Source organism: Lathamus discolor, chromosome 16 (genome assembly GCF_037157495.1).
Source record: "Lathamus discolor isolate bLatDis1 chromosome 16, bLatDis1.hap1, whole genome shotgun sequence".
Taxonomy (NCBI): Eukaryota; Metazoa; Chordata; class Aves; order Psittaciformes; family Psittacidae; genus Lathamus; species Lathamus discolor.
This window is the reverse complement of record NC_088899.1, coordinates 4372627-4393401: the sequence shown is the minus strand read 5'-3', so window position 1 is coordinate 4393401 and position 20775 is coordinate 4372627. Positions and strand designations below refer to the sequence as shown.

At 39.7% G+C, this 20775-nt stretch overlaps 1 protein-coding gene across 6 annotated transcripts in view; it reads left to right on the top strand.

Annotated features, from left to right (window-relative positions):
* KIF1B (kinesin family member 1B) overlaps positions 1 to 20775 on the top strand; it is a 93589-nt gene that overhangs the window by 35563 nt on the left and 37251 nt on the right. For 3 of the 6 annotated variants that reach the window (XM_065696515.1, XM_065696513.1, XM_065696512.1), the window contains 8 exons: positions 1649 to 1782; positions 3153 to 3232; positions 3781 to 3856; positions 6634 to 6713; positions 8117 to 8223; positions 8684 to 8767; positions 10321 to 10501; positions 10906 to 10978. In XM_065696515.1, coding sequence (XP_065552587.1) covers positions 1649 to 1782; positions 3153 to 3232; positions 3781 to 3856; positions 6634 to 6713; positions 8117 to 8223; positions 8684 to 8767; positions 10321 to 10501; positions 10906 to 10978 — 815 coding nt within the window. Of the gene's footprint in view, positions 1 to 1570; positions 1783 to 3152; positions 3233 to 3780; positions 3857 to 6633; positions 6714 to 8116; positions 8224 to 8683; positions 8768 to 10320; positions 10502 to 10905; positions 10979 to 14994; positions 20078 to 20775 lie in introns of those variants that run through there. The other 3 variants (XM_065696514.1, XM_065696511.1, XM_065696517.1) reach the window with 2 other exon arrangements.

The following is a 20775-nucleotide window of genomic DNA, read 5'->3' as shown; positions in this document are numbered from 1 at the left end:
AGCTACTGGTGGTGTAAAGACTCATCTTGGCCTTGTCTTACATTCTGATGCTGCTTCCAGCGTGTGCATATGTCATCCGTGTGAAAGCTGCAGCCTCCAGGAGAAGCGTGCATGATGTTGAGGGTTTTTGGTTCCCTCTGGTCACAGCAACTGAAAGCTTTTGCAAGTGCCACTTCCTTTATCTTCAGGGATGCATGTGTCTGTTGGCCTCTCGAGACTTCATCCTCCCTGCTCTGTCATGCCTGCTTTCCTCATCCCGATGGCATTCCCTTTCCTTAACCTGCTTTTCTTCTGGTAAACTCCCACCCCTGCTTCCTGTATTTGCAGATGGTGGTTTTCAAACTGACTTGTTGCAGTCATGTTTTATGAGGCTGAAACAGCAGGTTGAATGTGGAGTGAACTAGGGCATAAGGCTGACAATAGCAGAATTGTTCAGGGGAAGAGTAGAGGAGATGTAGGAGGACATGGAAATCTATGCAATGTCAGGGCAAGCATCTTATTTTTGTAAGTGTGAAGCCCTTGTTTATAACTTGCAAGGTCTGATTTGAGCTGTTTGTTTCCTAAGGATAATTATTTTAAAGGATTTTTTAATAGCATTTAGAACTATCAAAATTGTTAAAGCTGAGCTGTTTAGTTGTCTGGTATTTCCAAGTTAGAAGGTGTTTTTGGGGGTGTGTGGTTATTCTGAGGATATGGTTTACAGACATAGCTGAGAAACCAAGTTTGATTAAAATAAGTTGCCTTTGGATACTTGTTCTTAAATCAGTCATTCACCTTTTCCTTGTTTTCAGTCTTCCAAGGAGGCATCTTTCAGACCTCCAGGTTTTCAGGCTACAAAAGCTGCCTTACTAAATTTGGGGGATTTTTAAGGCCTCCCTCATATCAACTAAGGCCAAAAAGCTTTAAAGCACCTTCTGAAGTATGAGAACCTTATCAGATATTTCACTGATCAGGTGTCTTAGCTTTCCATTTTTCAGATAAGGAGGGTTAAGAGGTAACATAATGATGTTGTTATGGACTTGTGTTCTGTTCTACCCGTCATGGACTGAAGGTGATTTACATACTCCTCTGTGAGAACTTAAGGAGGGGTAGCTCTTTGTGGTCTGGGTGGTTCAGCAGCAGAACCACTCCTGTGACAAACATTTACTTAGTCATGACTTTAGATTAAAGGAGTCCAGAAGTGAATGTTTTGCTGAGTTGAGAATATCCCTGAACCTGCTTCTGGTCTGAGCTCTGTGGTGCTCGGTTTAGTGTTTAGTTGGGAATAGGATGGTTTGGTTTTTGACAAGTATGTAAATTACTTTTTTCCAAGCTTGATCAAAATGGTTTATGATGAAGTCCTTACTGGTAGTCCTCAGGGTCTGAACTGAGTTACCCATATATTATGGATACTAATATTAAAAGATTTGTTTCAGAACTGCCATCTAAAAATTACAAAACTTGTTGCTGCTTAAATGCTTTCCTCTTACACTGGTGTTTCCTCCCTTTCCTTTTTCCTCTTCCTTCCTTCTTCCTATTTTCCTTTTCCCCATCTTCCTGCCTTCCCTCTGTCTGTGTGTCTTTCTCCCAGATTTGAAAGATTTTCAGAACAATAAACATAGATACTTGCTAGCCTCCGAGAATCAACGTCCTGGCAATTTTTCCACAGCCTCCATGGGGTCTCTCACTGCATCTCCATCCTCCTGCTCTCTCAGTAGTCAGGTGGGCGTAACATCTGTGTCCAGTATACAGGAAAGAATCATGTCGACACCTGGAGGAGAAGAAGCAATTGAACGTTTGAAGGTGGGTATTGCTGTAGATCACAGAATCATAGAATGGTTTGGGTTGGAAAGAACCTTAAGATCATTCGGTTCCAACCCCCCTGCCATGGGCAGGGACACCTCACACTAAACCATATCACCCAAGGCTCTATCCAGCCTGGCCTTAAACACCATCAGGGATGGAGCATTCACAGCTTCCTTGGGCAACCCATTCCAGTGCCTCACCACCGTTACAGTAAAGAATTTCTTCCTTATATCCAATCTAAACTTCGCCTGTTTAAGTTTTAACCTGTTACACCTTGTCCAAGGCTAAATAGCAGTGAACTTGGGGAACTTTCCTTCATAAATACATTGAGTATGCTACTGTTCCTGTAGGAAGCTGTCTGAAACCCACTTGTACCTTTAAAAGGGCACTTAACAGTGATGGGCTAGAAGCTGGGTTCATGTACAACCTTTCTTGTTAGAATTACTTAAGTTTAATTGTAGTCTGGAGCTACAAGTAAATTATAAATGAAAGTCTTGATTTGTGTTTACAAGTCCTCTGATGCTGTGGTAATTATGGAAAATGTGATCATAAGTATAGACTTCAGGAGGCCTGGTCAGCACCAGTGTGGACAAAGTCTGCCTAGCAAATGCACTCAGCTTTCAGAAAACCAAATTACCCCCAAGTTGAAAGGAACAAGGAAGAATAATCCTGCCACTGTTGTGTTCACCCAGCCCCCACAGATTAAAATGTGAAGCACACAGAATAGCATGCTGTACCTAGACAATAGCAGCCTTGTCCCAGTTCTGCATAGAATTGAACCGCATCAAAAGTGCATTACAGTGAAGTATTTCTTGATTTTTATGAAAGCTCCCCCCCAATCTCCATGGGTGGATGAGTGGGGAGAGCTGGCCGTGTTGAATCTCTGCTTCATTCTCATGTCTTGTCCATGAAACGCTGCCACAGGGATTGGAATGGGCTGGGACACACACAGCATTTCCCTTTCCGACTGGAAAGCCGCTGTTGCCATGGAAATAACAGTGTGGTCTCTACAGTGCTTTGGCATCCAGTTACTGAATGATGTCTGTAAATCAGATTTAAATTAAAAAAAAGGGGGGGGGGGGGAGAGAATATAAAAAAAAAAAGGTGGGGGAAAAGGAAAAAATGGGGTGGTTGAAATCAAAATCTGACTGTGGTTAGGTAGGAAGTTGTCTTTTCATCTCTGCTTGCTTTGAAATCTGTTTACCCTTTTAAAAAGGAGACAATTTAGGGTTTTGAAGTACCGAGAGTAACTTTGATATCCGGAATAAATCTGAGGTCTAGAACTAAGCACAAACTTTAACTGCTTTGTGTATTTTGGAAAGAACTTTGAGAGGAATTGTAATGAGCCTTCTGGGATTTTCACACAGGAATCTGAGAAGATCATTGCAGAGCTGAACGAAACATGGGAAGAGAAGCTGAGGAAAACCGAGGCCATTAGGATGGAAAGGTCAGGCATCGGAAGTGCTGTAGATGTGGATGGTCTCTAGAAGACAGAGAAGTGTGGAAAATGGAGAATGTTATTCTGTTCAGAAGCAGGAGAACAGCAGAATAGTGCTTAGTGATAATTCTGCTGACAGTAGGGGCAATGCTGAGAGCCATGTATTTTTCCTACATTCCCTAAAGTGTGTTTACTGCTGTAAATCAGGTAGCACTGGCTATTGGTACCTTGGCTTTTGCCGTGAAGCAGCATGGAGTCTGGGTTTCTTCCATCTCCCTTTCAACGTTCTCTTACATTCCAAAAATTGCACTTATCTTGTCATATATTATTGCACTAAAATGCTGTTAAACCTCCAACATTTTTGCTGTTGCTCTTCTGAAGGCCTGTAAGTTCTAGGGCTAAAGTTTAGAAACTTGCCCTATTGTGTTATGAGGTGGTGACAGTTCTTGCTCTGTGGTCACTGGATAGGCTGGTTGAAGGTCTAATGTGGCTTTCTATAGTACTTATTTTGTTTAAGAAGCCTAAAATATGATAAATACCTTTCTTTTCTTTCTCAGGGAGGCATTGTTGGCAGAAATGGGAGTTGCCATTCGGGAAGATGGAGGAACACTGGGAGTCTTTTCTCCTAAAAAGGTAGAGAAAATTGATAACTATTGCACCATGTCCCTGAAAGGCTGAACAACCTGGAAGGAGAGGGTGATGAGGGATTACCACTCACACAAAGATGTGTATTCATGTAAGATACAGAAGCACATAAGTGAGGTTTCGACCCTTAGGAGCAAGTTCATTTTAAAATATCTTTGTGGAAAGAACTTTAGTGTTAGAATCTCTCAAAACACTCTATATCTTAAGGATTATTTTACCCATAATAATGAAGTTGGACACTTCCTCATGCAAGTGATGCAACATAGTACTTAATGCTTTTAGGGAGCTGCAGAAAGAATTGCCTGTGGTAGCTTTAATTAGTCATTAAGGTAGGGAAGCATATGCTAGTCTTAAGACATTGATGGAATAGGAGCAGCATGGAAAGTTCATGGGATTTTGATATCACACTGATATAAAAAATGGTTGAACTTTTTGTACCTTCCGTTAGAAAATCTGTGCTTTGGTAACAACTCAGAATGCTGCCTATTGCACTGTTGTTGCCATTTTCTGTAGTAGCTGTGACTTTCATGTACTCTGTCCTTCTCTGAGATAATCCAGAGAAGTCTGAAGTCTTGTCTAGGTGCTCTTCCTTGAATTTGTTTATTAATCCTTTTGTAGCCTGAAACTTGCATGTGCAAGCGTGTAACAAGCTTTATCTAAGGTTAAACAGGGACCTACCTAGAGGTACTGCACAGAAATACAGGACAACAGAGTTGGTTAAAACATTTAATCCTTCACTCGAAGTAGTGTTAGACTGTTATGTCTGGAGTAGGTTATGTCCGATTTCCTTTTGGTGTCTACTCCAGAACTGCCTAAGGTTTGTAAAGACACTAATTCGTTGAGGCTTCTTTACATTTCTTTCTCACATGTTCTGGATCCTCATCTCCTTTTAGATTTTCCCTCAGAGGCCCTCATCTCTTTTTGATGACTCTTTTGGTGCATTTTCAGCTGATCAGGTTTGTGTATAAATGCCATCTGGATTAAGTAGCTGCTTTGGTAATAGATAGTATTTACCCATTAGGAGAAGTAAAACTCCCGACCTAGTCGTCTCTGCTGCTGTTCCTTGCTGTCCTTGCCCTTCACTTTCATTAGTTCTCTTTTTTAGTAACTGTGGCTGCTATTGTGAAAACTTAGGAGATGTAGATAGCAAATTTGACGGTTTTTGTATAAAGACTTGCACTTCTGAGGTACCATTATCTGTCTAATCATATGCTGCTAGGACAGCACTGTTTTTACCAGCCAAGCTGTAAATTGAACTCCTTAAGGTAAATTTTGCTCACATCACAAATGAAAAGGTATCACATTGTGCAATCATCACTGTATCTACCAGATTTGCTGTTGCTGGCAGGAAACTTCTTGAAATGGATCATGGAAATGTAATTGCTTGTGCTGTACTCAGAGATGAGAGCAGAGAAGGCTCAGCTCATGCTTGAAGAATGCTGTACAGGAGAAAGCTGAAGACATAACTGTCTGTGGATGAATACTAGATCTCAGAATGAATGAATAGCCAGTTTTGCTGGCATCATTTTTCAAGTTGTTGAGCTTAATTTCTTACAGAGCTCTCTGTTGCCTGTAAAAGACCCATTCAGACTTTGATTTAATGAAGTAAATGAACTCAGATGCTAAAACATGTATGGATAGGGTACAGCATTACTTTCAAAGTGCCCTAATGGTACAACTCAAAGTGGCGTTAGAGCAGCTGACTGTGTCTGGGATTTCGTTTCTCTCCTGTTTTCTCTTAAGAGCTTTATATGTCTCCAAATGTTGATTTGAATGCAGTGAATATTGATGACAACATGGGACATCTTCAGCTGTGGTTTAGGTGTCCCCTGTATTTTTAGGGGTGAAAAAGTTGTCTTGTTTTTTCCCTGTTTGTCTTTATGCCACTGGGCAATTGACAGACTTCATTCATAGCCAAATTTCATTGCGAGCATCCAGTAATTTTTGAACTGCTGTAAACTGAGTGCTGTTAACATTTCTCAAGTAAACGTTTTGCAGCTAGAATAAAATGGTGGAAGCAATGTTCCTATGGATTCTTAGCCAAATTTATTTCCTTTTCCTAAATTTATTCTATTTGAGGGTAACAAAAACCAAGTGGATTATTAACAGTTTTATCTCTTGCCGTCTTTCTTTGATTCTGATTAACCATTTTTGCCTTTTCTTTTGTGCTTGTGCTTACTGCCATCTCACTGGCTAGATTTTCACACCAAGGCCTTGTGATTTGTTTGCTGATTCCAATGGGGTTTTTTCTCCAAAGAAGGTTGGTTTAGTAACTGTAGTGGATTTAAATGTAGAAGAACTTAGGTGAAGAGCTTCTTAGCTGTTTGTATCCGAGAATGTTGGTAGTTTTAGATTTTCTTTTGATGTTAACAGACTTTTCCAAATGAGCACATGATGTGTATTGCCCAAGAAAAGCTGGAGCTGATTCCACATCAAAGTTTTACTGAAACAACCTTTTCTGCTCTTTGGTTTCCACTGCCAAAGTTTACAGAGACTTTGCAAGAAATCTTATTTTACAGCTGATGCCTTTATTCCCTCTGTAGATACATATTTCAGATAACTAAGCAATCTGAGCTATATTTTTGCTGATGCATTGTGATGCTCTTTAGTACTACAGGAGGTTATGTTTGAAAAAAATGTGCTATGGAATAACCTCACTATTTCTAGCAAAACCGCTGGATTAATACCTGTCCTCCACAGCTGTGGGAATAAGCCCTAAAGTAGGTCCTTAGTTCTTAATTAACTTTTTCTTTTCATTCTTTCAGACTCCTCATCTTGTAAACCTTAACGAAGATCCCCTCATGTCTGAATGTCTGCTTTACTACATCAAAGATGGCATTACTAGGTGAGGATTGGTGCTAATACACTCTGAACTCTGCTTCTTTGCTTCCTTAGATCCCCATGCTGAAGACACCAGGAGTTTAAATGATAATTGTACCTTGAGCTATTTGACTTGCAGGTACAAACAAAGCATGAGATTGCTGTAGGTAGAAAAAGTACAGAAATGCTCTTTACAACTTTACTTTTAAAGCACAAACTCAACTTGAAAGTAATGCATGCGGTCACTTTATGAGGAATTCATTACTACACCTGGGCAGTAAACGAAAGCTTGGTATCCCTTCTAAGATCTAGGAAACCAAAAGTAATAAAACTTACTGAAAATGCCTTTGAGATTTTGATGGATGGAGGATTGAAAACCATAATACTTGATAAAGGCAGCTGCAATATGGATGAGTGATCACTTTGTTATTTAAATAAACTTATCTGTGCCTCTGCACAAGTAATGTATTCTGCATTCACATATGTGAGATTAAATTTAATTGCCAGACTTGGAATTTAAAACAGATTTTATTCCAAAACTTCTTGTCGAGACATCTGGAAGAAGAGGAGGTGATTTTTGTTATCTTTGGAGCACTAGGCCATGTTTGATTGCATAGTTTGTATATTCCTGGGGACCAAATGGAGAAGAATACACAAACAGGTGCTGGTGTGTGGTACTACTTAATATGCACTGGATCTACTGAAAAGAACATGGAACTTTCAGAGAATTCACCACAGAATGCTGAATATAATGTCTTAAGGCTTAAGAAATCATTTTAAGTTTTGGGCCTATCTAGCTGACATTAGAAATATGTACGTAATAAGTAGAGCAAGTTGTTCATAAACATTAAGATGTAAAATTAATTTGTCCATATCTAGAATTGCTCAGATATTTGAGCAATGGGCATAAATCTTTGTACTCCAGGGATACAGCAAACATCTTGTTTCCTGGAAACTGCTTGTGGCGTCAGATTATTTAGCAAATGTCTCCTGAGCCACTTTTGCTCCTTTGTTAAAGTGCAGATGGTGATGATTGGAAGGTGTGATCACTGTGTGCCAACTGAAACCCACCACTGGAAGTTCCTGATGCTTCTTTTTCCCCTTTGCATTTCATTGCTAAAGGGAGAAGGGGATGCACAAAAGGGAAGGAAATATATTTAATCCAGAGGTGTTTAATATTTCAATTATCTTTATAAATTACATCTTTTAAGATAGAAGAAACTTACCTTTTGTCAACCTGTTATCCTCCAGTTCATGGAAAATCAGGTAGGTTCTCTGCAATGCAGTCAAGTGTTAGTTAAAACCTATAAATTTGAAGGATAGTGATAATAGTTTTGATGTTTTTCCTGGATATTTCTGGGCTGCATTGTCCTACAGAGTTTTCGAAAGTGCCTGATTTGCTCTGGAAATATCTTCTGTTGTACCCAGGGTTGGCCAAGCTGATGCTGAGCGAAGGCAAGACATTGTATTGAGTGGGGCTCATATCAAAGAAGAGCACTGTGTCTTCCGAAGTGAGAGGAACAACAATGGTGAAGGTAAAATACTACTTCTCCTAGCAAAATATTGCTGAATCTTTCACTCCTCACTTGATAGTTGGCCAGGGAATACTGACATTTGAAAGTTTCTCTTATTTGAAGTAAACAGTTTTAACTCACTGTTTTCTTAGGGTAAGAAAATTAAGTGATAATAGCTTCAAATTGCAGGTTCCAGTCAGTGTAAGAGTTAACTTCTGATCTTGGTTAACTATAATCATGGAAATTCAAACAGAAAAAGATAATTTCCAACTGCAATATGTGGAGATGACAGTAATACTGATTTTCTCATGGAGCTTTGTTTCATTTTTAGCCAGCATGGCATCAAGAAGTGATTCACCTGTATCTTGCTTTGATATTAGCAGGAAGATGGGCAGGAAATGAGAGGCCTTTAGGGTTCACACACTTTGTTTCTATACAGTGTTCTCCGAAGTCTCATTTGTCAATGTTCTTTTCTCCATAGTTATTGTTACTTTGGAGCCCTGTGAACGATCAGAAACCTATGTTAATGGCAAGAGGGTTGTGCAGCCTGTGCAGTTGCGCTCAGGTAAGAAATGTTAGAATACCTTCTTTTGTAGACTCTCCATCTCAGAATTGTGCATACATGACGTTTACATCACATATAGAGAATGCTGGGTGCTGTTAAAAGATAGCAGTGTTGCCTTTTTGGATTGTAGCTTTTAACCAAAGTTGGTACCATTCTTTTCTTGGCACACAGTTAATTTTCTTTCCTTCTTTGCTGCACTCTAGCTGTATGTGTATTTAAACATGCATTGCCATGCAGCATCCTGCTTGTCCTTCTGCTTACCCTGATATTATTCAAATACATTCTTGCCCAAGCCTATTGCCCTTGGCAGTCTCAGTGAGACAGAGCAGACAGACTGCCAGTTGCTGATGGAAAATTCCCAGTTCCCTGGCAAAGCTCAGATATGACCCTGTGCAGTACAACAGCTTCTCTTTGCTCTCATTAGATTTCCCACTCAGTCTTCTACATTCCTTTAGAAGTACATGTGGGGGAGGAATTGTAGAGGAGGGATTTCCCTATATTATGGATTTTAACTTGTCTTTTTCAAGCTATGATGCTTTGTGTCCCTCTCCCATTTTATTACTGTAAAAAAACAGAAAACAAACAAAAACCCACCTCTGGGTTATTTGCACCGAGTTGTAAGTTAGTATTTTTATGGAGCTGAGTGTACTGACTGCAGCACAACTCTGCACAATTGAAGGAAGAACAGTTTTTGCTGTTCTTTGCCTGCATATGGCTCATATTGAATACCATGAGTTTATCATTTAGTGTAATTACTTTCTCTTCAAACAAAGCATGTATGTGTAATTGAGTTACTAGAATATAGACATGGTCTCTGGCATCTTTAAGAGCCTGCATTTTAGTAATATATTAATAACGGCAATTATGGCTGCTTTGGAGGTCTATTTACTAGGGTGCCTTTTTAAAATTAACTACATTAATATGTTCTCTGGAGGAGTAGAGACATTCTACTGGCTTTAAGGACACACATGTCTTAGGCTTTGTGCACGTGGTATCTCCAGGATTTCACTGAAAGACTTAATGTTAGATTTCTTTAGCTCTTTTGACATTAGTATAAAAGCTATAAAATCCTTCCATAAATCCCACTGATTAGGATACATTAATCCCATCTTAAAGAAAAGCAGGCACCGTGCATTCTAGTGTTTGAAGTTTGGCTTTTCCAAGCTGAATATTCTGCTGAAGTGGCTTTTGTCCATGTTTTTGGCTCTGTCACTGGAAGAGGGAGATGGAATTTCATGATATGGTTTATTTATTGCAACTGTTGGTCAGTCTCCAAGTTCATCCTTTAATTTTTTATGAACTCTGCTGGGATATCAGATCAGACCCATGAGGGTGGTGAACTTTCTGAGCACTGCTTATCAGCAGTGGCTTGTTCTGTACAAACCAGGCATTCTGTTTTTTTTCTTGTCACCTACTTAACTTCAATGTACACAGAAATCCTTATAGGGCAATGCTGTCATTCCTAAGGATAAATGGGATGAATCATTCAGTAATATTTTTCAATAGTTTTGGAATCCTTACCTGAGTGAGTTAATTTCTGTTCCTATATTTAGGCAATCGTATCATCATGGGTAAAAATCATGTCTTCAGATTCAACCATCCAGAGCAAGCACGAGCAGAAAGAGAGAAAACACCATCAGCTGAGACTCCCTCGGAGCCAGTTGACTGGACATTTGCTCAGAGGGAGCTTCTGGAGAAGCAGGGCATTGACATGAAGCAGGAAATGGAGAAAAGGTAACAAATAACTCAAAGTTCTACCTGAAACAAGGAGGCAGATGTAGGTTATTTGGGTGGTGTCTATATAGACCCTAAAGCCAGGTTCTGCCACATAGGATTTCTGCTCCCTGTTGTGAAAGTTAAGAAAGCTTCCCTGTTTCAGTTCAGTGTTTCAGTGCTGTAGCTCCTTTAAAAACCACAGGTAAGCACTTGCTACTGTCCCTATAGAGCTTTTGGTGAAGGACTGAACTGCAATCAAAGGAAGTTTCACTTCTATAATGCTATAATAGACAAGTGACAATTCCTTTTAAGTGGAGTGACTTTTGCTCTTATAACTGTAATTGAGCGGGTTGTGCATATAGAGCACTCTAGCATGAAGATAATGACCTCTTGACTACTTCTATTCTTTTGTTCATTTCCAGATTACAAGAAATGGAGATATTGTATAAGAAAGAGAAGGAGGAAGCTGATCTCTTGCTGGAGCAGCAAAGGCTGGTATGTGTCCTTACTTCAGATTACCTATACCTTTGGCAAACAGTAATTCCTGTCCTTGCTTAGCTGAAAGTTTAGGAAACCTGCTTGGGTTGTCTGCACAATGCAGTTCTCTCTTTGCTTTCAAATACTTTGTGTCTACAGTGAATTATCAGTGTGAATGAGCTCCTTCACCTTAATTCAGAGATTGTAATTGACAATGGAGAGTCTCTTGTTGAGACAGGTTGGATTTCTTGCAACTTAACCTGAAAGAAGGGCATTTCTATGCTCTTGCGTTTTTTCAAGTACCTTTATAGTAGTCTAAACAGCTACTTCTTGGGATGTTTGCCTTTATTTTTGTCTTGGATCACCAGAACATACTAATTTTGTGCTATCAAAGAGATTCCGAGAACATGGATACACTAGGTTTATTTTTTTGAATGATGTCTGAAAATGTTGCTGCATTGTGCATGTTTTAACCCTTCTCCCTCCCCTGCATGGAGTTCCTTTTAAGGGTCTCAATGGTACACATGCCGATGGTGGGGTTATGACTAAGGAGCTAAGGGAATGTTAACTCACTCAGAACAATGGCAATTCCACCATTCCACCTATTTCTTCAATAGAAAGTCTGATAAATTCAGTCTGACATAGGAAGACTTCAGTCTTCTCACAACAAGTGTCTTCTGAAGTGCATTACAAGTAGAAATTCAGGCAGTCCTCAAGCACCCTGTGAATTTTAAAACCAAGCCCAGGAATGTAACCTAGATATCCTTAAGAACTCTGAGTCTCCTGATTCTGCTTTAACTGCATTGGGTTGTCTTTTAGCCAGAATGCAAATGTAGTTGTGCCTGAATTCTCATAAAAATCTCAAAATCAGTATTCATTTGCTTGTAGTATTAGTTTGAGACCACTGAAAACTGTGGGTTAAATGCATGCTGGGTTTTAAACTGTAAAGCTCTTCCCCTTCTTCCCAGAACAGAATGGAGTTACAGTACTGTGGCTTCCACAGGCAGAAGCTACATAAATTCTTATTTTAAAGCTTATATTATACACTTAAAGACTTCTGCATCTCCAATTATTTCATTGCAAGGTGCTAGTTTCTTGGATGGAGAGGAGTGGTGGCAGAGTTTGAACCGAAGCAACGCTTAGTTCAGGAAGGAAGTCAAGATGTGACTAATGTAACATTTCATCTCTGCATTTTTATAGTTAAAATTGGCATAGCTGAAAGTAGTAAGGCAAAAATCAGTTCAGTGTGTAAAGGAGAATGGGAGTAATGGAATTCCCTCCCTTAAATTTTAGCTGACAGGCATAAGCTAAGCTATTGTGTGAATTAAAGATGTGAGAATTGGCTGTCTGGGGGCCTGCTGCAAATAAGGCTGTGTTCATGTAAGTGTTGTGAAGGGAATTTTTTTCGCCATATGCCTAAGATTAAGGGAAAGTTCTTTAGATAGTGGGTTGTTTAATACTGTAATAAAGTTGCTGGTTTCTTTAAGCTGGTTTTGTTCTGGCTGATTCAATTAGTGGACAAAGGTGGAAGACTATCCTACATGCATTATCCATGTAGTTCCTGAAGGACACCATACCTAGTTGTAAGGGATCATATTAAATGAGATCGTTGGTCTGTTAGGCAGTATGCTTCTTATCATAGTGCTTAAGAATATTTCAGATGACAGCACAACTTCTTGACACATCTCATCATTTCTGTGTCACCATATGCAGAGTCTGGAATGGACAGGATTAGTGCATTCATGCAACAGTCATTGAATAATGATTGGGAAATCTGGGAATGCATTCAGCTTGTGTACCTTAAAAGTATTTACATTGCTGTGATATCCAGCTGCAATAGCAGGTTCTCTAATTTACTGCTATGTAAGACTGATATTGAAATAGAGATATTTTTCTTGGACTATAATCTTGGATATAAGAAGCTGGCTAATCCTGTTTACCAGATTGTTTTGGGTTTGTGCTGAGATTCCAACCAATTTTCCAACCAGTATTACTAGGGAAATAATCATTCTCCATTTTACAAATGGAATGTGACAATGTGTTTAATAGTGCTAAAATTATCTTCCTGGTTTTCTTGGTCATAATGCCTGTGACCACTTGATATTAGAATGTGGGTATATACCAGTATTGGTCTGCTTAACCGCTGAGTGCACATAGGGCAATGACCACAGAGTGTCTCTTAATCAGCTTTTTATACACAAGGCATGCTTTACCCATAAGTAGTAATATGGTATTTTTGTAACTTATAAGAATAATCCTGTGGAACTTGTGACTTAATGTTTAGTAGTTCATGTTTTGCCTTTCTGGATGTAACCATGAACGTGCACATTGTACAGTGTCTTCCTCCAGGGCATCTTTTGTTTCCACTGCAATAGGCAGTATGTTAACTGCTGTTTCCTTAGGCCACAAATTCTGTCAGCTGTAAACTCACAAAGAGTTTATGTTCTGTTTCTAAATCAGTGTTTTGTTTCTATTTTGACCTAAACTAGAAGTTGATACTCTAATGCTATTCTGAAATATTAAAAATACATTAAGTCACAAGAGGCTCAAATAATGTGAATCTTAGGCTTGTTACCCATAGAACAGAGCAGTATTTCTTCTATTCTCTCTCATCATTCCCAAAACAAATTATATTGTATTCCCCATTCTTTGTGGTCTTTAAGTTTAGGAACCTGTGGTTCTGAGTCAGTGACTTGGGTTTCCTTCGGGTTTAGAGTAACTGGCTGTTATTATTCCTGATTTCTTATGTTTTATTACTATGTGAAAAAATAGGGATGTTAGATAGAGGTTTATTAAAGACCAAATGCTGTGTTTTATTGAAGATGTTTGGATCACAATAATATGTAGGACTTCTTGCTTATTAAAGAGATGTCTTAATAATCCTTTAAAGAAAAGTAGGCTGATTTTAATTCCTGGTTGCAGTAATGGATATCCTTAACTTCTGGTGGCAGTAAACTTGAACAAGCATTCCTAGCATGTGGAAACCTGAAGCACTGCTTATTAAAAATCATTTAGCAAAAGGTGGAAAACTTGTAATGAAGAAGCAAAACATGCATAATTCGTAGCAAGTGTGTGGAAGCTCCAGGCTCTAGGGTTTGAGAAGAGGACAAATCAAGGATATCACATAGAGAATTTGTATTAAAACAACATATAAAACCCATAAGTCATTACTGCTTCATTCTTCTGAAACATTCCTCGGACAGACAAGACTGTTTATGTTGGCTTTGCTTTAAACTAAGCAACAAGGTGACAAAAGGGGGAAAAAACCAACCCCAAAAAGCAAACCACAACCCACCTCTGAAACTCTGATTCTGGATATCCTTTTAGCTTGTAGCAAGTCTTGGAGTATGAGCCGCTGTCTTCACCTGTCATAGTGGCACTCACAGTCCTTTTAACATTGAACCTTTCGGCTGCTTCTGTTTCATTTTTTCTTATCGTCTAACACTTCTCTGGCTGCTATTGTAGTGAAGTGGATTCTAAACTTGAGCATCCCTGCAACCACGTGCAACGTTACTAACCAGTGTTAACCCGACTTACTCTGGCTGCTCATGACATCTTCTATGATGGCTGTTGTGTTCACCTACCTGGGGAGGATTTGCTGAAAGAAGCAACAGCAGGCACCAAGGCAAATGTGTGTGGCGGGGACTTGCATGTCTTTATAGCATGTGTGAAGTGCAGTTTACACTTGGTTTTCAATATTTTTTTCATTAGGAACTTGGTTTTAGTTGATTTATTTAAAGATTTTTGTAAGGGATTGGGAGGGAAGAGTTCAGATTGTCTGGTATTTTGAGATGATGAGACTTTAAAATATAATGTTAATTTAGTGAAGAGCTCCAATTTTGACAGTCCATGACTCTTGAAGATACATTTTAATGTCCTAACACTCAGTCTTCAGGCAGTTCCTTATCACTTGTTCTATTTTGATTTTTGATTTAGTTTTCTTTGCCTGCTACTTCTTGTTTAGCTTTTCCATTTTCTTACAATTTTAATTTTGGTTATTTTGGGGCCACTTCTTGATTTTTGTTTTTCCAAAGGATGCAGACTCTGATAGTGGGGATGATTCGGACAAGAGATCGTGTGAGGAGAGTTGGAGACTGATCACTTCCCTGAGAGAGAAGCTGCCCCCCAGCAAGCTCCAAACCATTGTAAAAAAGTGTGGCCTCCCCAGCAGTGGGAAGAAACGAGAGCCTATTAAAATGTACCAGATACCCCAACGTCGACGCCTTAGCAAAGACTCCAAATGGGTTACCATCTCAGACTTAAAGATTCAGGCTGTGAAAGAGATTTGCTATGAGGTAGCGCTCAATGACTTCAGGCACACTAGGCAGGAGATTGAGGCTCTGGCCATTGTTAAAATGAAAGAGCTCTGTGCCATGTATGGGAAAAAAGATCCAAATGAGCGTGAATCGTGGCGAGCTGTTGCTCGTGATGTCTGGGATACAGTAGGAGTCGGAGATGAGAAGATTGAAGACATAATGGCCAATGGTAAAGGCATAACTGATGTGGATGACCTTAAGGTGCATATAGACAAATTGGAAGATATTTTGCAAGAAGTGAAGAAGCAAAACAACATGAAGGATGAAGAGATAAAAGTCCTTAGAAATAAGATGCTAAAAATGGAGAAGGTTCTACCTCTGATAGGGTCTCCAGAGAAAGCTCAGTCAACCATAGCTAATGCTAAGTCTCCGAACTCTGCCAGTGTGGTGGATGTGGATAAGAAGCCCACGGATGACTTAAAAAGAAGCGAGAATGATGAGCTTGCCAAAGAGGAGCGTGTTTCCCAGTTAATGGCAGGTGATCCAGCTTTCAGACGTGGACGATTACGTTGGATGAGGCAAGAACAGATCCGCTTTAAAAACCTGCAGCAGCAGGAAATAGCAAAACAGCTCCGTCGACAAAACATGCCTCACCGATTTATCCCACCTGAAAATCGCAAGCCCCGGTTTCCTTTCAAAAGCAATCCCAAACATAGGAACTCATGGAGCCCAGGCACCCATATAATTATCACAGAGGATGAAGTTATTGAGGTTCGAATCCCAAAAGAAGATGATAAGAGCAAAGAGGAAAACAAAGAGAAGGAAGGCAAAGCTGCTCCTAAAGACCCTCAGCAGCTGTGGAATCTTTATGGCCCCCAGAGGAACCAAGATAACATCCAAATTAACAGGCAGCAGTTAACCACTCAGCCACAGCCTAGCAGCCAGCAGCAGCCATCACCTCAGTTGCGCTGGAGAAGCAATTCTCTCAATAATGGCTCTCAGAAAGGCTTGCGGCGCCAGAGCTCGGGCTCCTCGGAATCCCTGCACTCGTACAGCGGGCAGCAGAACCCAGACCTGCAGACTTTCCAGCAGAAACGGCACATCCACCAGCACCGCCAGCCTTACTGCAACCACAGCAATGGAGGCGGTGCGGAAGGCAGCACAGCCGGCTCCCACCCAAAACAGACTGACCGGCCTAACCACTATAACCAGTTTGTGACGCCCCCACGGATGAGGCGCCAGTTCTCAGCACCCAACCTCAAAGCGGGCAGAGAAACCACAGTATGATTAGTTGGCCAAGAGTAGGCTGGGGGAGGAGGGAAGCAGGGGCCGTTCTGGGTTATCATTGAGAAACAGCCAGGATTGGCTTTGCTTATGTCTTGCTTTGGGTGTTGTTTGGCCAGGTAGAACTTGACACACAAACACAAGGTACTGGCCCTTCAGCCCGTTCAGTTTGCATGTGACTTGTTGAGGTTTAAACAACACTGATTGGAAGAACATCCTGAAAAATTAAAACCTTTTTTGCCTAGACTAGAAGACTTGGAGGGGGAGGGATGTGGAGGGGAGAACTTCCCTGCTAGCTCATTTACCAGGGTTTTTTGTGTGTGTCTTGGAGTATTTTTCTAATGCTGAAAATATTGTCTGGAACTTACAAAGTGCTGCCTTCCTCCTGTGTTTTACGTAGACAATCAAAAGAGGAATTTAGTTTATAGCATTGAATGTTCCTTGTGACCTTTTTCTTAGCAATAAGGAAACTGACCATCTGGTTTTAAATTGATCTTGGCTCTTCAGAACAATATTTTCCACTCTTAACTCCAATTCTTAATGGTAATAATAACCTATAAACCAAAAGTTGTCGGCTGACACGATAAGTGGCTTTGTTTTAGAGAGAAGTTGAGAAGAGCTATTGGGTCACAACAGTCCTACTCCCTGAGTAGATGTCTTTTTTTTTTCCTTCTTCTGCTTAAGTTCATGATTATTGGTATTAAATTGCTGTGACAGTTAAACCTGCCTGAATGGAATTTTATGTCAGAATATATATATATTGCTGAAGCAATACTTTGGAAATAAGCTTTTTCTAATTCCCTTTGTATCTCTAAATATCATAGTTTTTAATTATTATACGGAGATTGCGGATAGAAACGATTTTACAACACTCTGATGCAGGAAGAAGCCTCAGAATGCTGATTCTTTCTGGTTTATGTTTTCAGCTTTCTAAGGCATAAGCCTGGGGATGTTCTTGAAATAGTTATGAAGATTTATAGATCACTACTTTTGAATTGGCTGAATTCTCCTCCAAGATAGGAGAATTGAACTGCTTCACCTTAATGTGATACCTCATGTTAGTGCCTCTGGTCTTGGATTAAACCGCTGGTTCAAGACTTGTTTAATAAAGGAGAAGGTGACTTTGACGAGAAAATAGGATTCATTTTCCTTCTCCCCACACTCAAAATGCAAGTTAAAATGTTTAATATCTATTTTGATCTGAAGAGGGTCTGTACTTGCAGGTGATTTCCCATAAAACAAATGCTTGCAATCCGTACTTCAGATTGTTTCAAATGAATTAGAGGAAAACTGTTGATTAAGGAATAGGATTTATGAGCTTGGACTTTTATCTCCACTGGAGAGTCCCAATTTTAACTACACACTTTATTCTTTCTGAGTTTCTTTAAGTACAAGACAAAATTGTGCTTACTTCTGAAAATCTGTGGACTTAAGTATAAGCCCATCTAAAGCTTTGAGGACTTATTTTGGTTTTAAATTTGACTTGAATATGTTTTTTAAACCAAAATTGGCTACTATCCTAGATCTGGTAAGGTAGGTCCATTTTTCAGTCTGTTTGTGCTGGTTTGCACAAATAATCTTTAATTTACTTGAGGTTGCTTATTTTTTTGATGAAATATAAGCCCTACTGGTAACTGTTAGTTCTGTGTGTTTCAGTATAGCTGTAGATGAGTAGGAAGTGCCTTGAGCTTACTTTCCATCTTGTTTTTGTTTCCTGTCCTCCTTTTTTGCCCCCTCCTCACCTGTGCACGCTTGTAGGTGCTGGTTGCAACACATTACATAGCAGCCACGCACCATGTATGTATCTATTAATCGAGTGTCAACTCTTAAGTCTCTGCACATGTGTTACTGATATGATACTGGCCCTCTGAGGTAGGAGATACAAAGTCGGTTCTCTAACTGTCCTAAAAGAACATCACTTGGGAATTATTTTATGGCAGGTTTAACTTTGTGTCCAAATCCAGCTTTGTAACTTGCATTTGTCTCATGCTGTGGCCTACTTGAACAAAGGAAATAAAGCATCATATCCAAAAATGTCTTGATTCTTAAAGAAGCCTTGTAGATGAGCAATACTTTCTTTGAGCTTGAGTCAGAATTGCAAAGTGAGTTTTGGGCTTCAAGTACTATTTTGCTGTTGCCTTTCTTTTAGAATCCAGTTTTAGTAGTACATTGCACTTTGGTTTTGTGCATGTCAAGAGTAACGAGTTCTTTCATATCCTCAAAAAGGCTTGGACTCTCTTAATGTGTGCTGGGGAAAATCCTCCCAATTCTGTAGGAATATGTGAGCCAAATGGAGTAAGCCTGCATGGGTAGGTCCTGAGAGAAGATGAAACTGGTTTTATCATGTCCCATTTTTGCTGAGGATCGTGGCTGCCTATGTGAAATCACCATGTGATTGAGCATAGAGTAACTTTGAAGTCCATCAACTGTGTGTACTGACATGAGATTAAAAACTCCTGCTGCTTGATATTTTAATGCTAGACACTAAAAAGATTTTGCCAACTTCAGCTCAGAACTCTGAGAAGAAATGCCTAGGTGGTGGTGGCAATGATGATGAGCCATAGGTTGCATCAGTCTCTCTTGCCCCACTGCTTTAGTGCAGCACTAGAACAACCCTGCTTATTCTGATCTTTTATGATTTGACAGAAAAGGATAGTCAATGTCAAAATGGGGTCCAGTCTGCTCAGAGGAAGCAGCTTTTTTACCTGGCTTTTAGGAGGATATTACAGAAATGAAACTTGAAAAACAAAAGAATGGTCTATAACAATAATTGCCTGCTCTACGAATGGAATGTTAATTACAGTGTAGTGCCTTATCTGATAAGGGAAGCAATACAAACTTGTGCATCTCTTGCACTATTCAGAAACACACACACCTCTCACTCCAAACTCTGTATTAATGAAGCTAATGAACAGTAATACAGCTTCTTCATAGAAGGCAGTGTGGAAGGGCTTTCAGGTTAATGCAGATGTGGTATCCGTGGTGGGAGTGTTGGTTTAGTAATCTTCATTGCCATTGCTAAGTGCTGATGTGCTGTGTGCTTTGACAGCTGGCTCATATCCACCTGTGCCTTAGTGATGATTGCTGAAATATCCTTTAGGACTCCCTAGGGACACATGGATTTGGGGCTGGGGGAAGTGCATGTCACTAACGCTCCTCTGATTCACTACAACAGCCTTTCTCAAGGAATCTAAATTTAGGGATCTGTTGAATTAGAGGATGCTATTTTTATCAGTGCATTAAGCATAGTTTCTATATCTCCCTCACTGTTTGTCCTTTATCCTTTATATGTTGAAATTTGTTCTTTATCCTTTATATGTTGAAATCTGACTTGGATACTTCCCATTGAACCACTTCAGGAGCTGCCACATGAGAAATCTATGCTGTGTACCTATTTGTACTATAAAGAAAGCAGTGAGCTGCCTTTGAATTAAATGGGATTTTCAGATCTGTCCATTGTTTAAGAAAAAAACAAGTTGTGGATTGTCTTTAAGAGCAAGCATCTGCCTTGTGAAAAGCAGAACTGGTTTGTATTGTAACAAGTGCTCTTTCAATAAACTATGAAATACTCTTGTAAGTGTCAGACTTGTCTCAGTGAAATGGAAATGAAATTTGATTGCAGACTTCTCCTAATTTTATTTCCTGTCTTGGGGTTGGTGTTGTTCGGGCAGAGTTAAAGAGGTTTCTCTAATTGTTCCTCAGTTTGACTCTTGTAAGTCCGTCCACCCTGATCTTTCTGCTGCTGTGTGTGAAAAGCAGCCTACACAGATTTATGTCCACTGTCACAAAACTCATTTAAATTAAAATTCTAAGTTCTGGCAAAGAATACAGAGCTGGCTGCTCTCTGTCTGCTGAAGACAAAAGAAACAGACTTTTATGCATACCTCAAATACAGGAGGGAGCCACACGCACTGCAGTACCATTGTGGACATCACCTAGATCCAAAGAATCAAAGTTATGGCACAGTGTTCTGCTTCAGAAGCTGGTCCAGTCTGGTCTTAAAAATCTTGGCCCTAGTCTGAGTGTCTGATTATTTTTTTTTTTTTCTGTTTTCATGAAAATCTGATTGTTGTGGCTTTAGATATTTCTGTGCCCATGGGCAAAATAAACTTTGCCTTCCCTTTGTCCACATTCATGGAGCTAATGGTTTCAATCAGTCTGAAGCTGTACAACAATTGAGTTCGAATCGAGGGAATTGAGGGCAGCTTCTAGTTGTATTTTTATCTTTTCTAGCAGTTGAGGCACCTTTACATAGTACGTACATAGTATGTATGT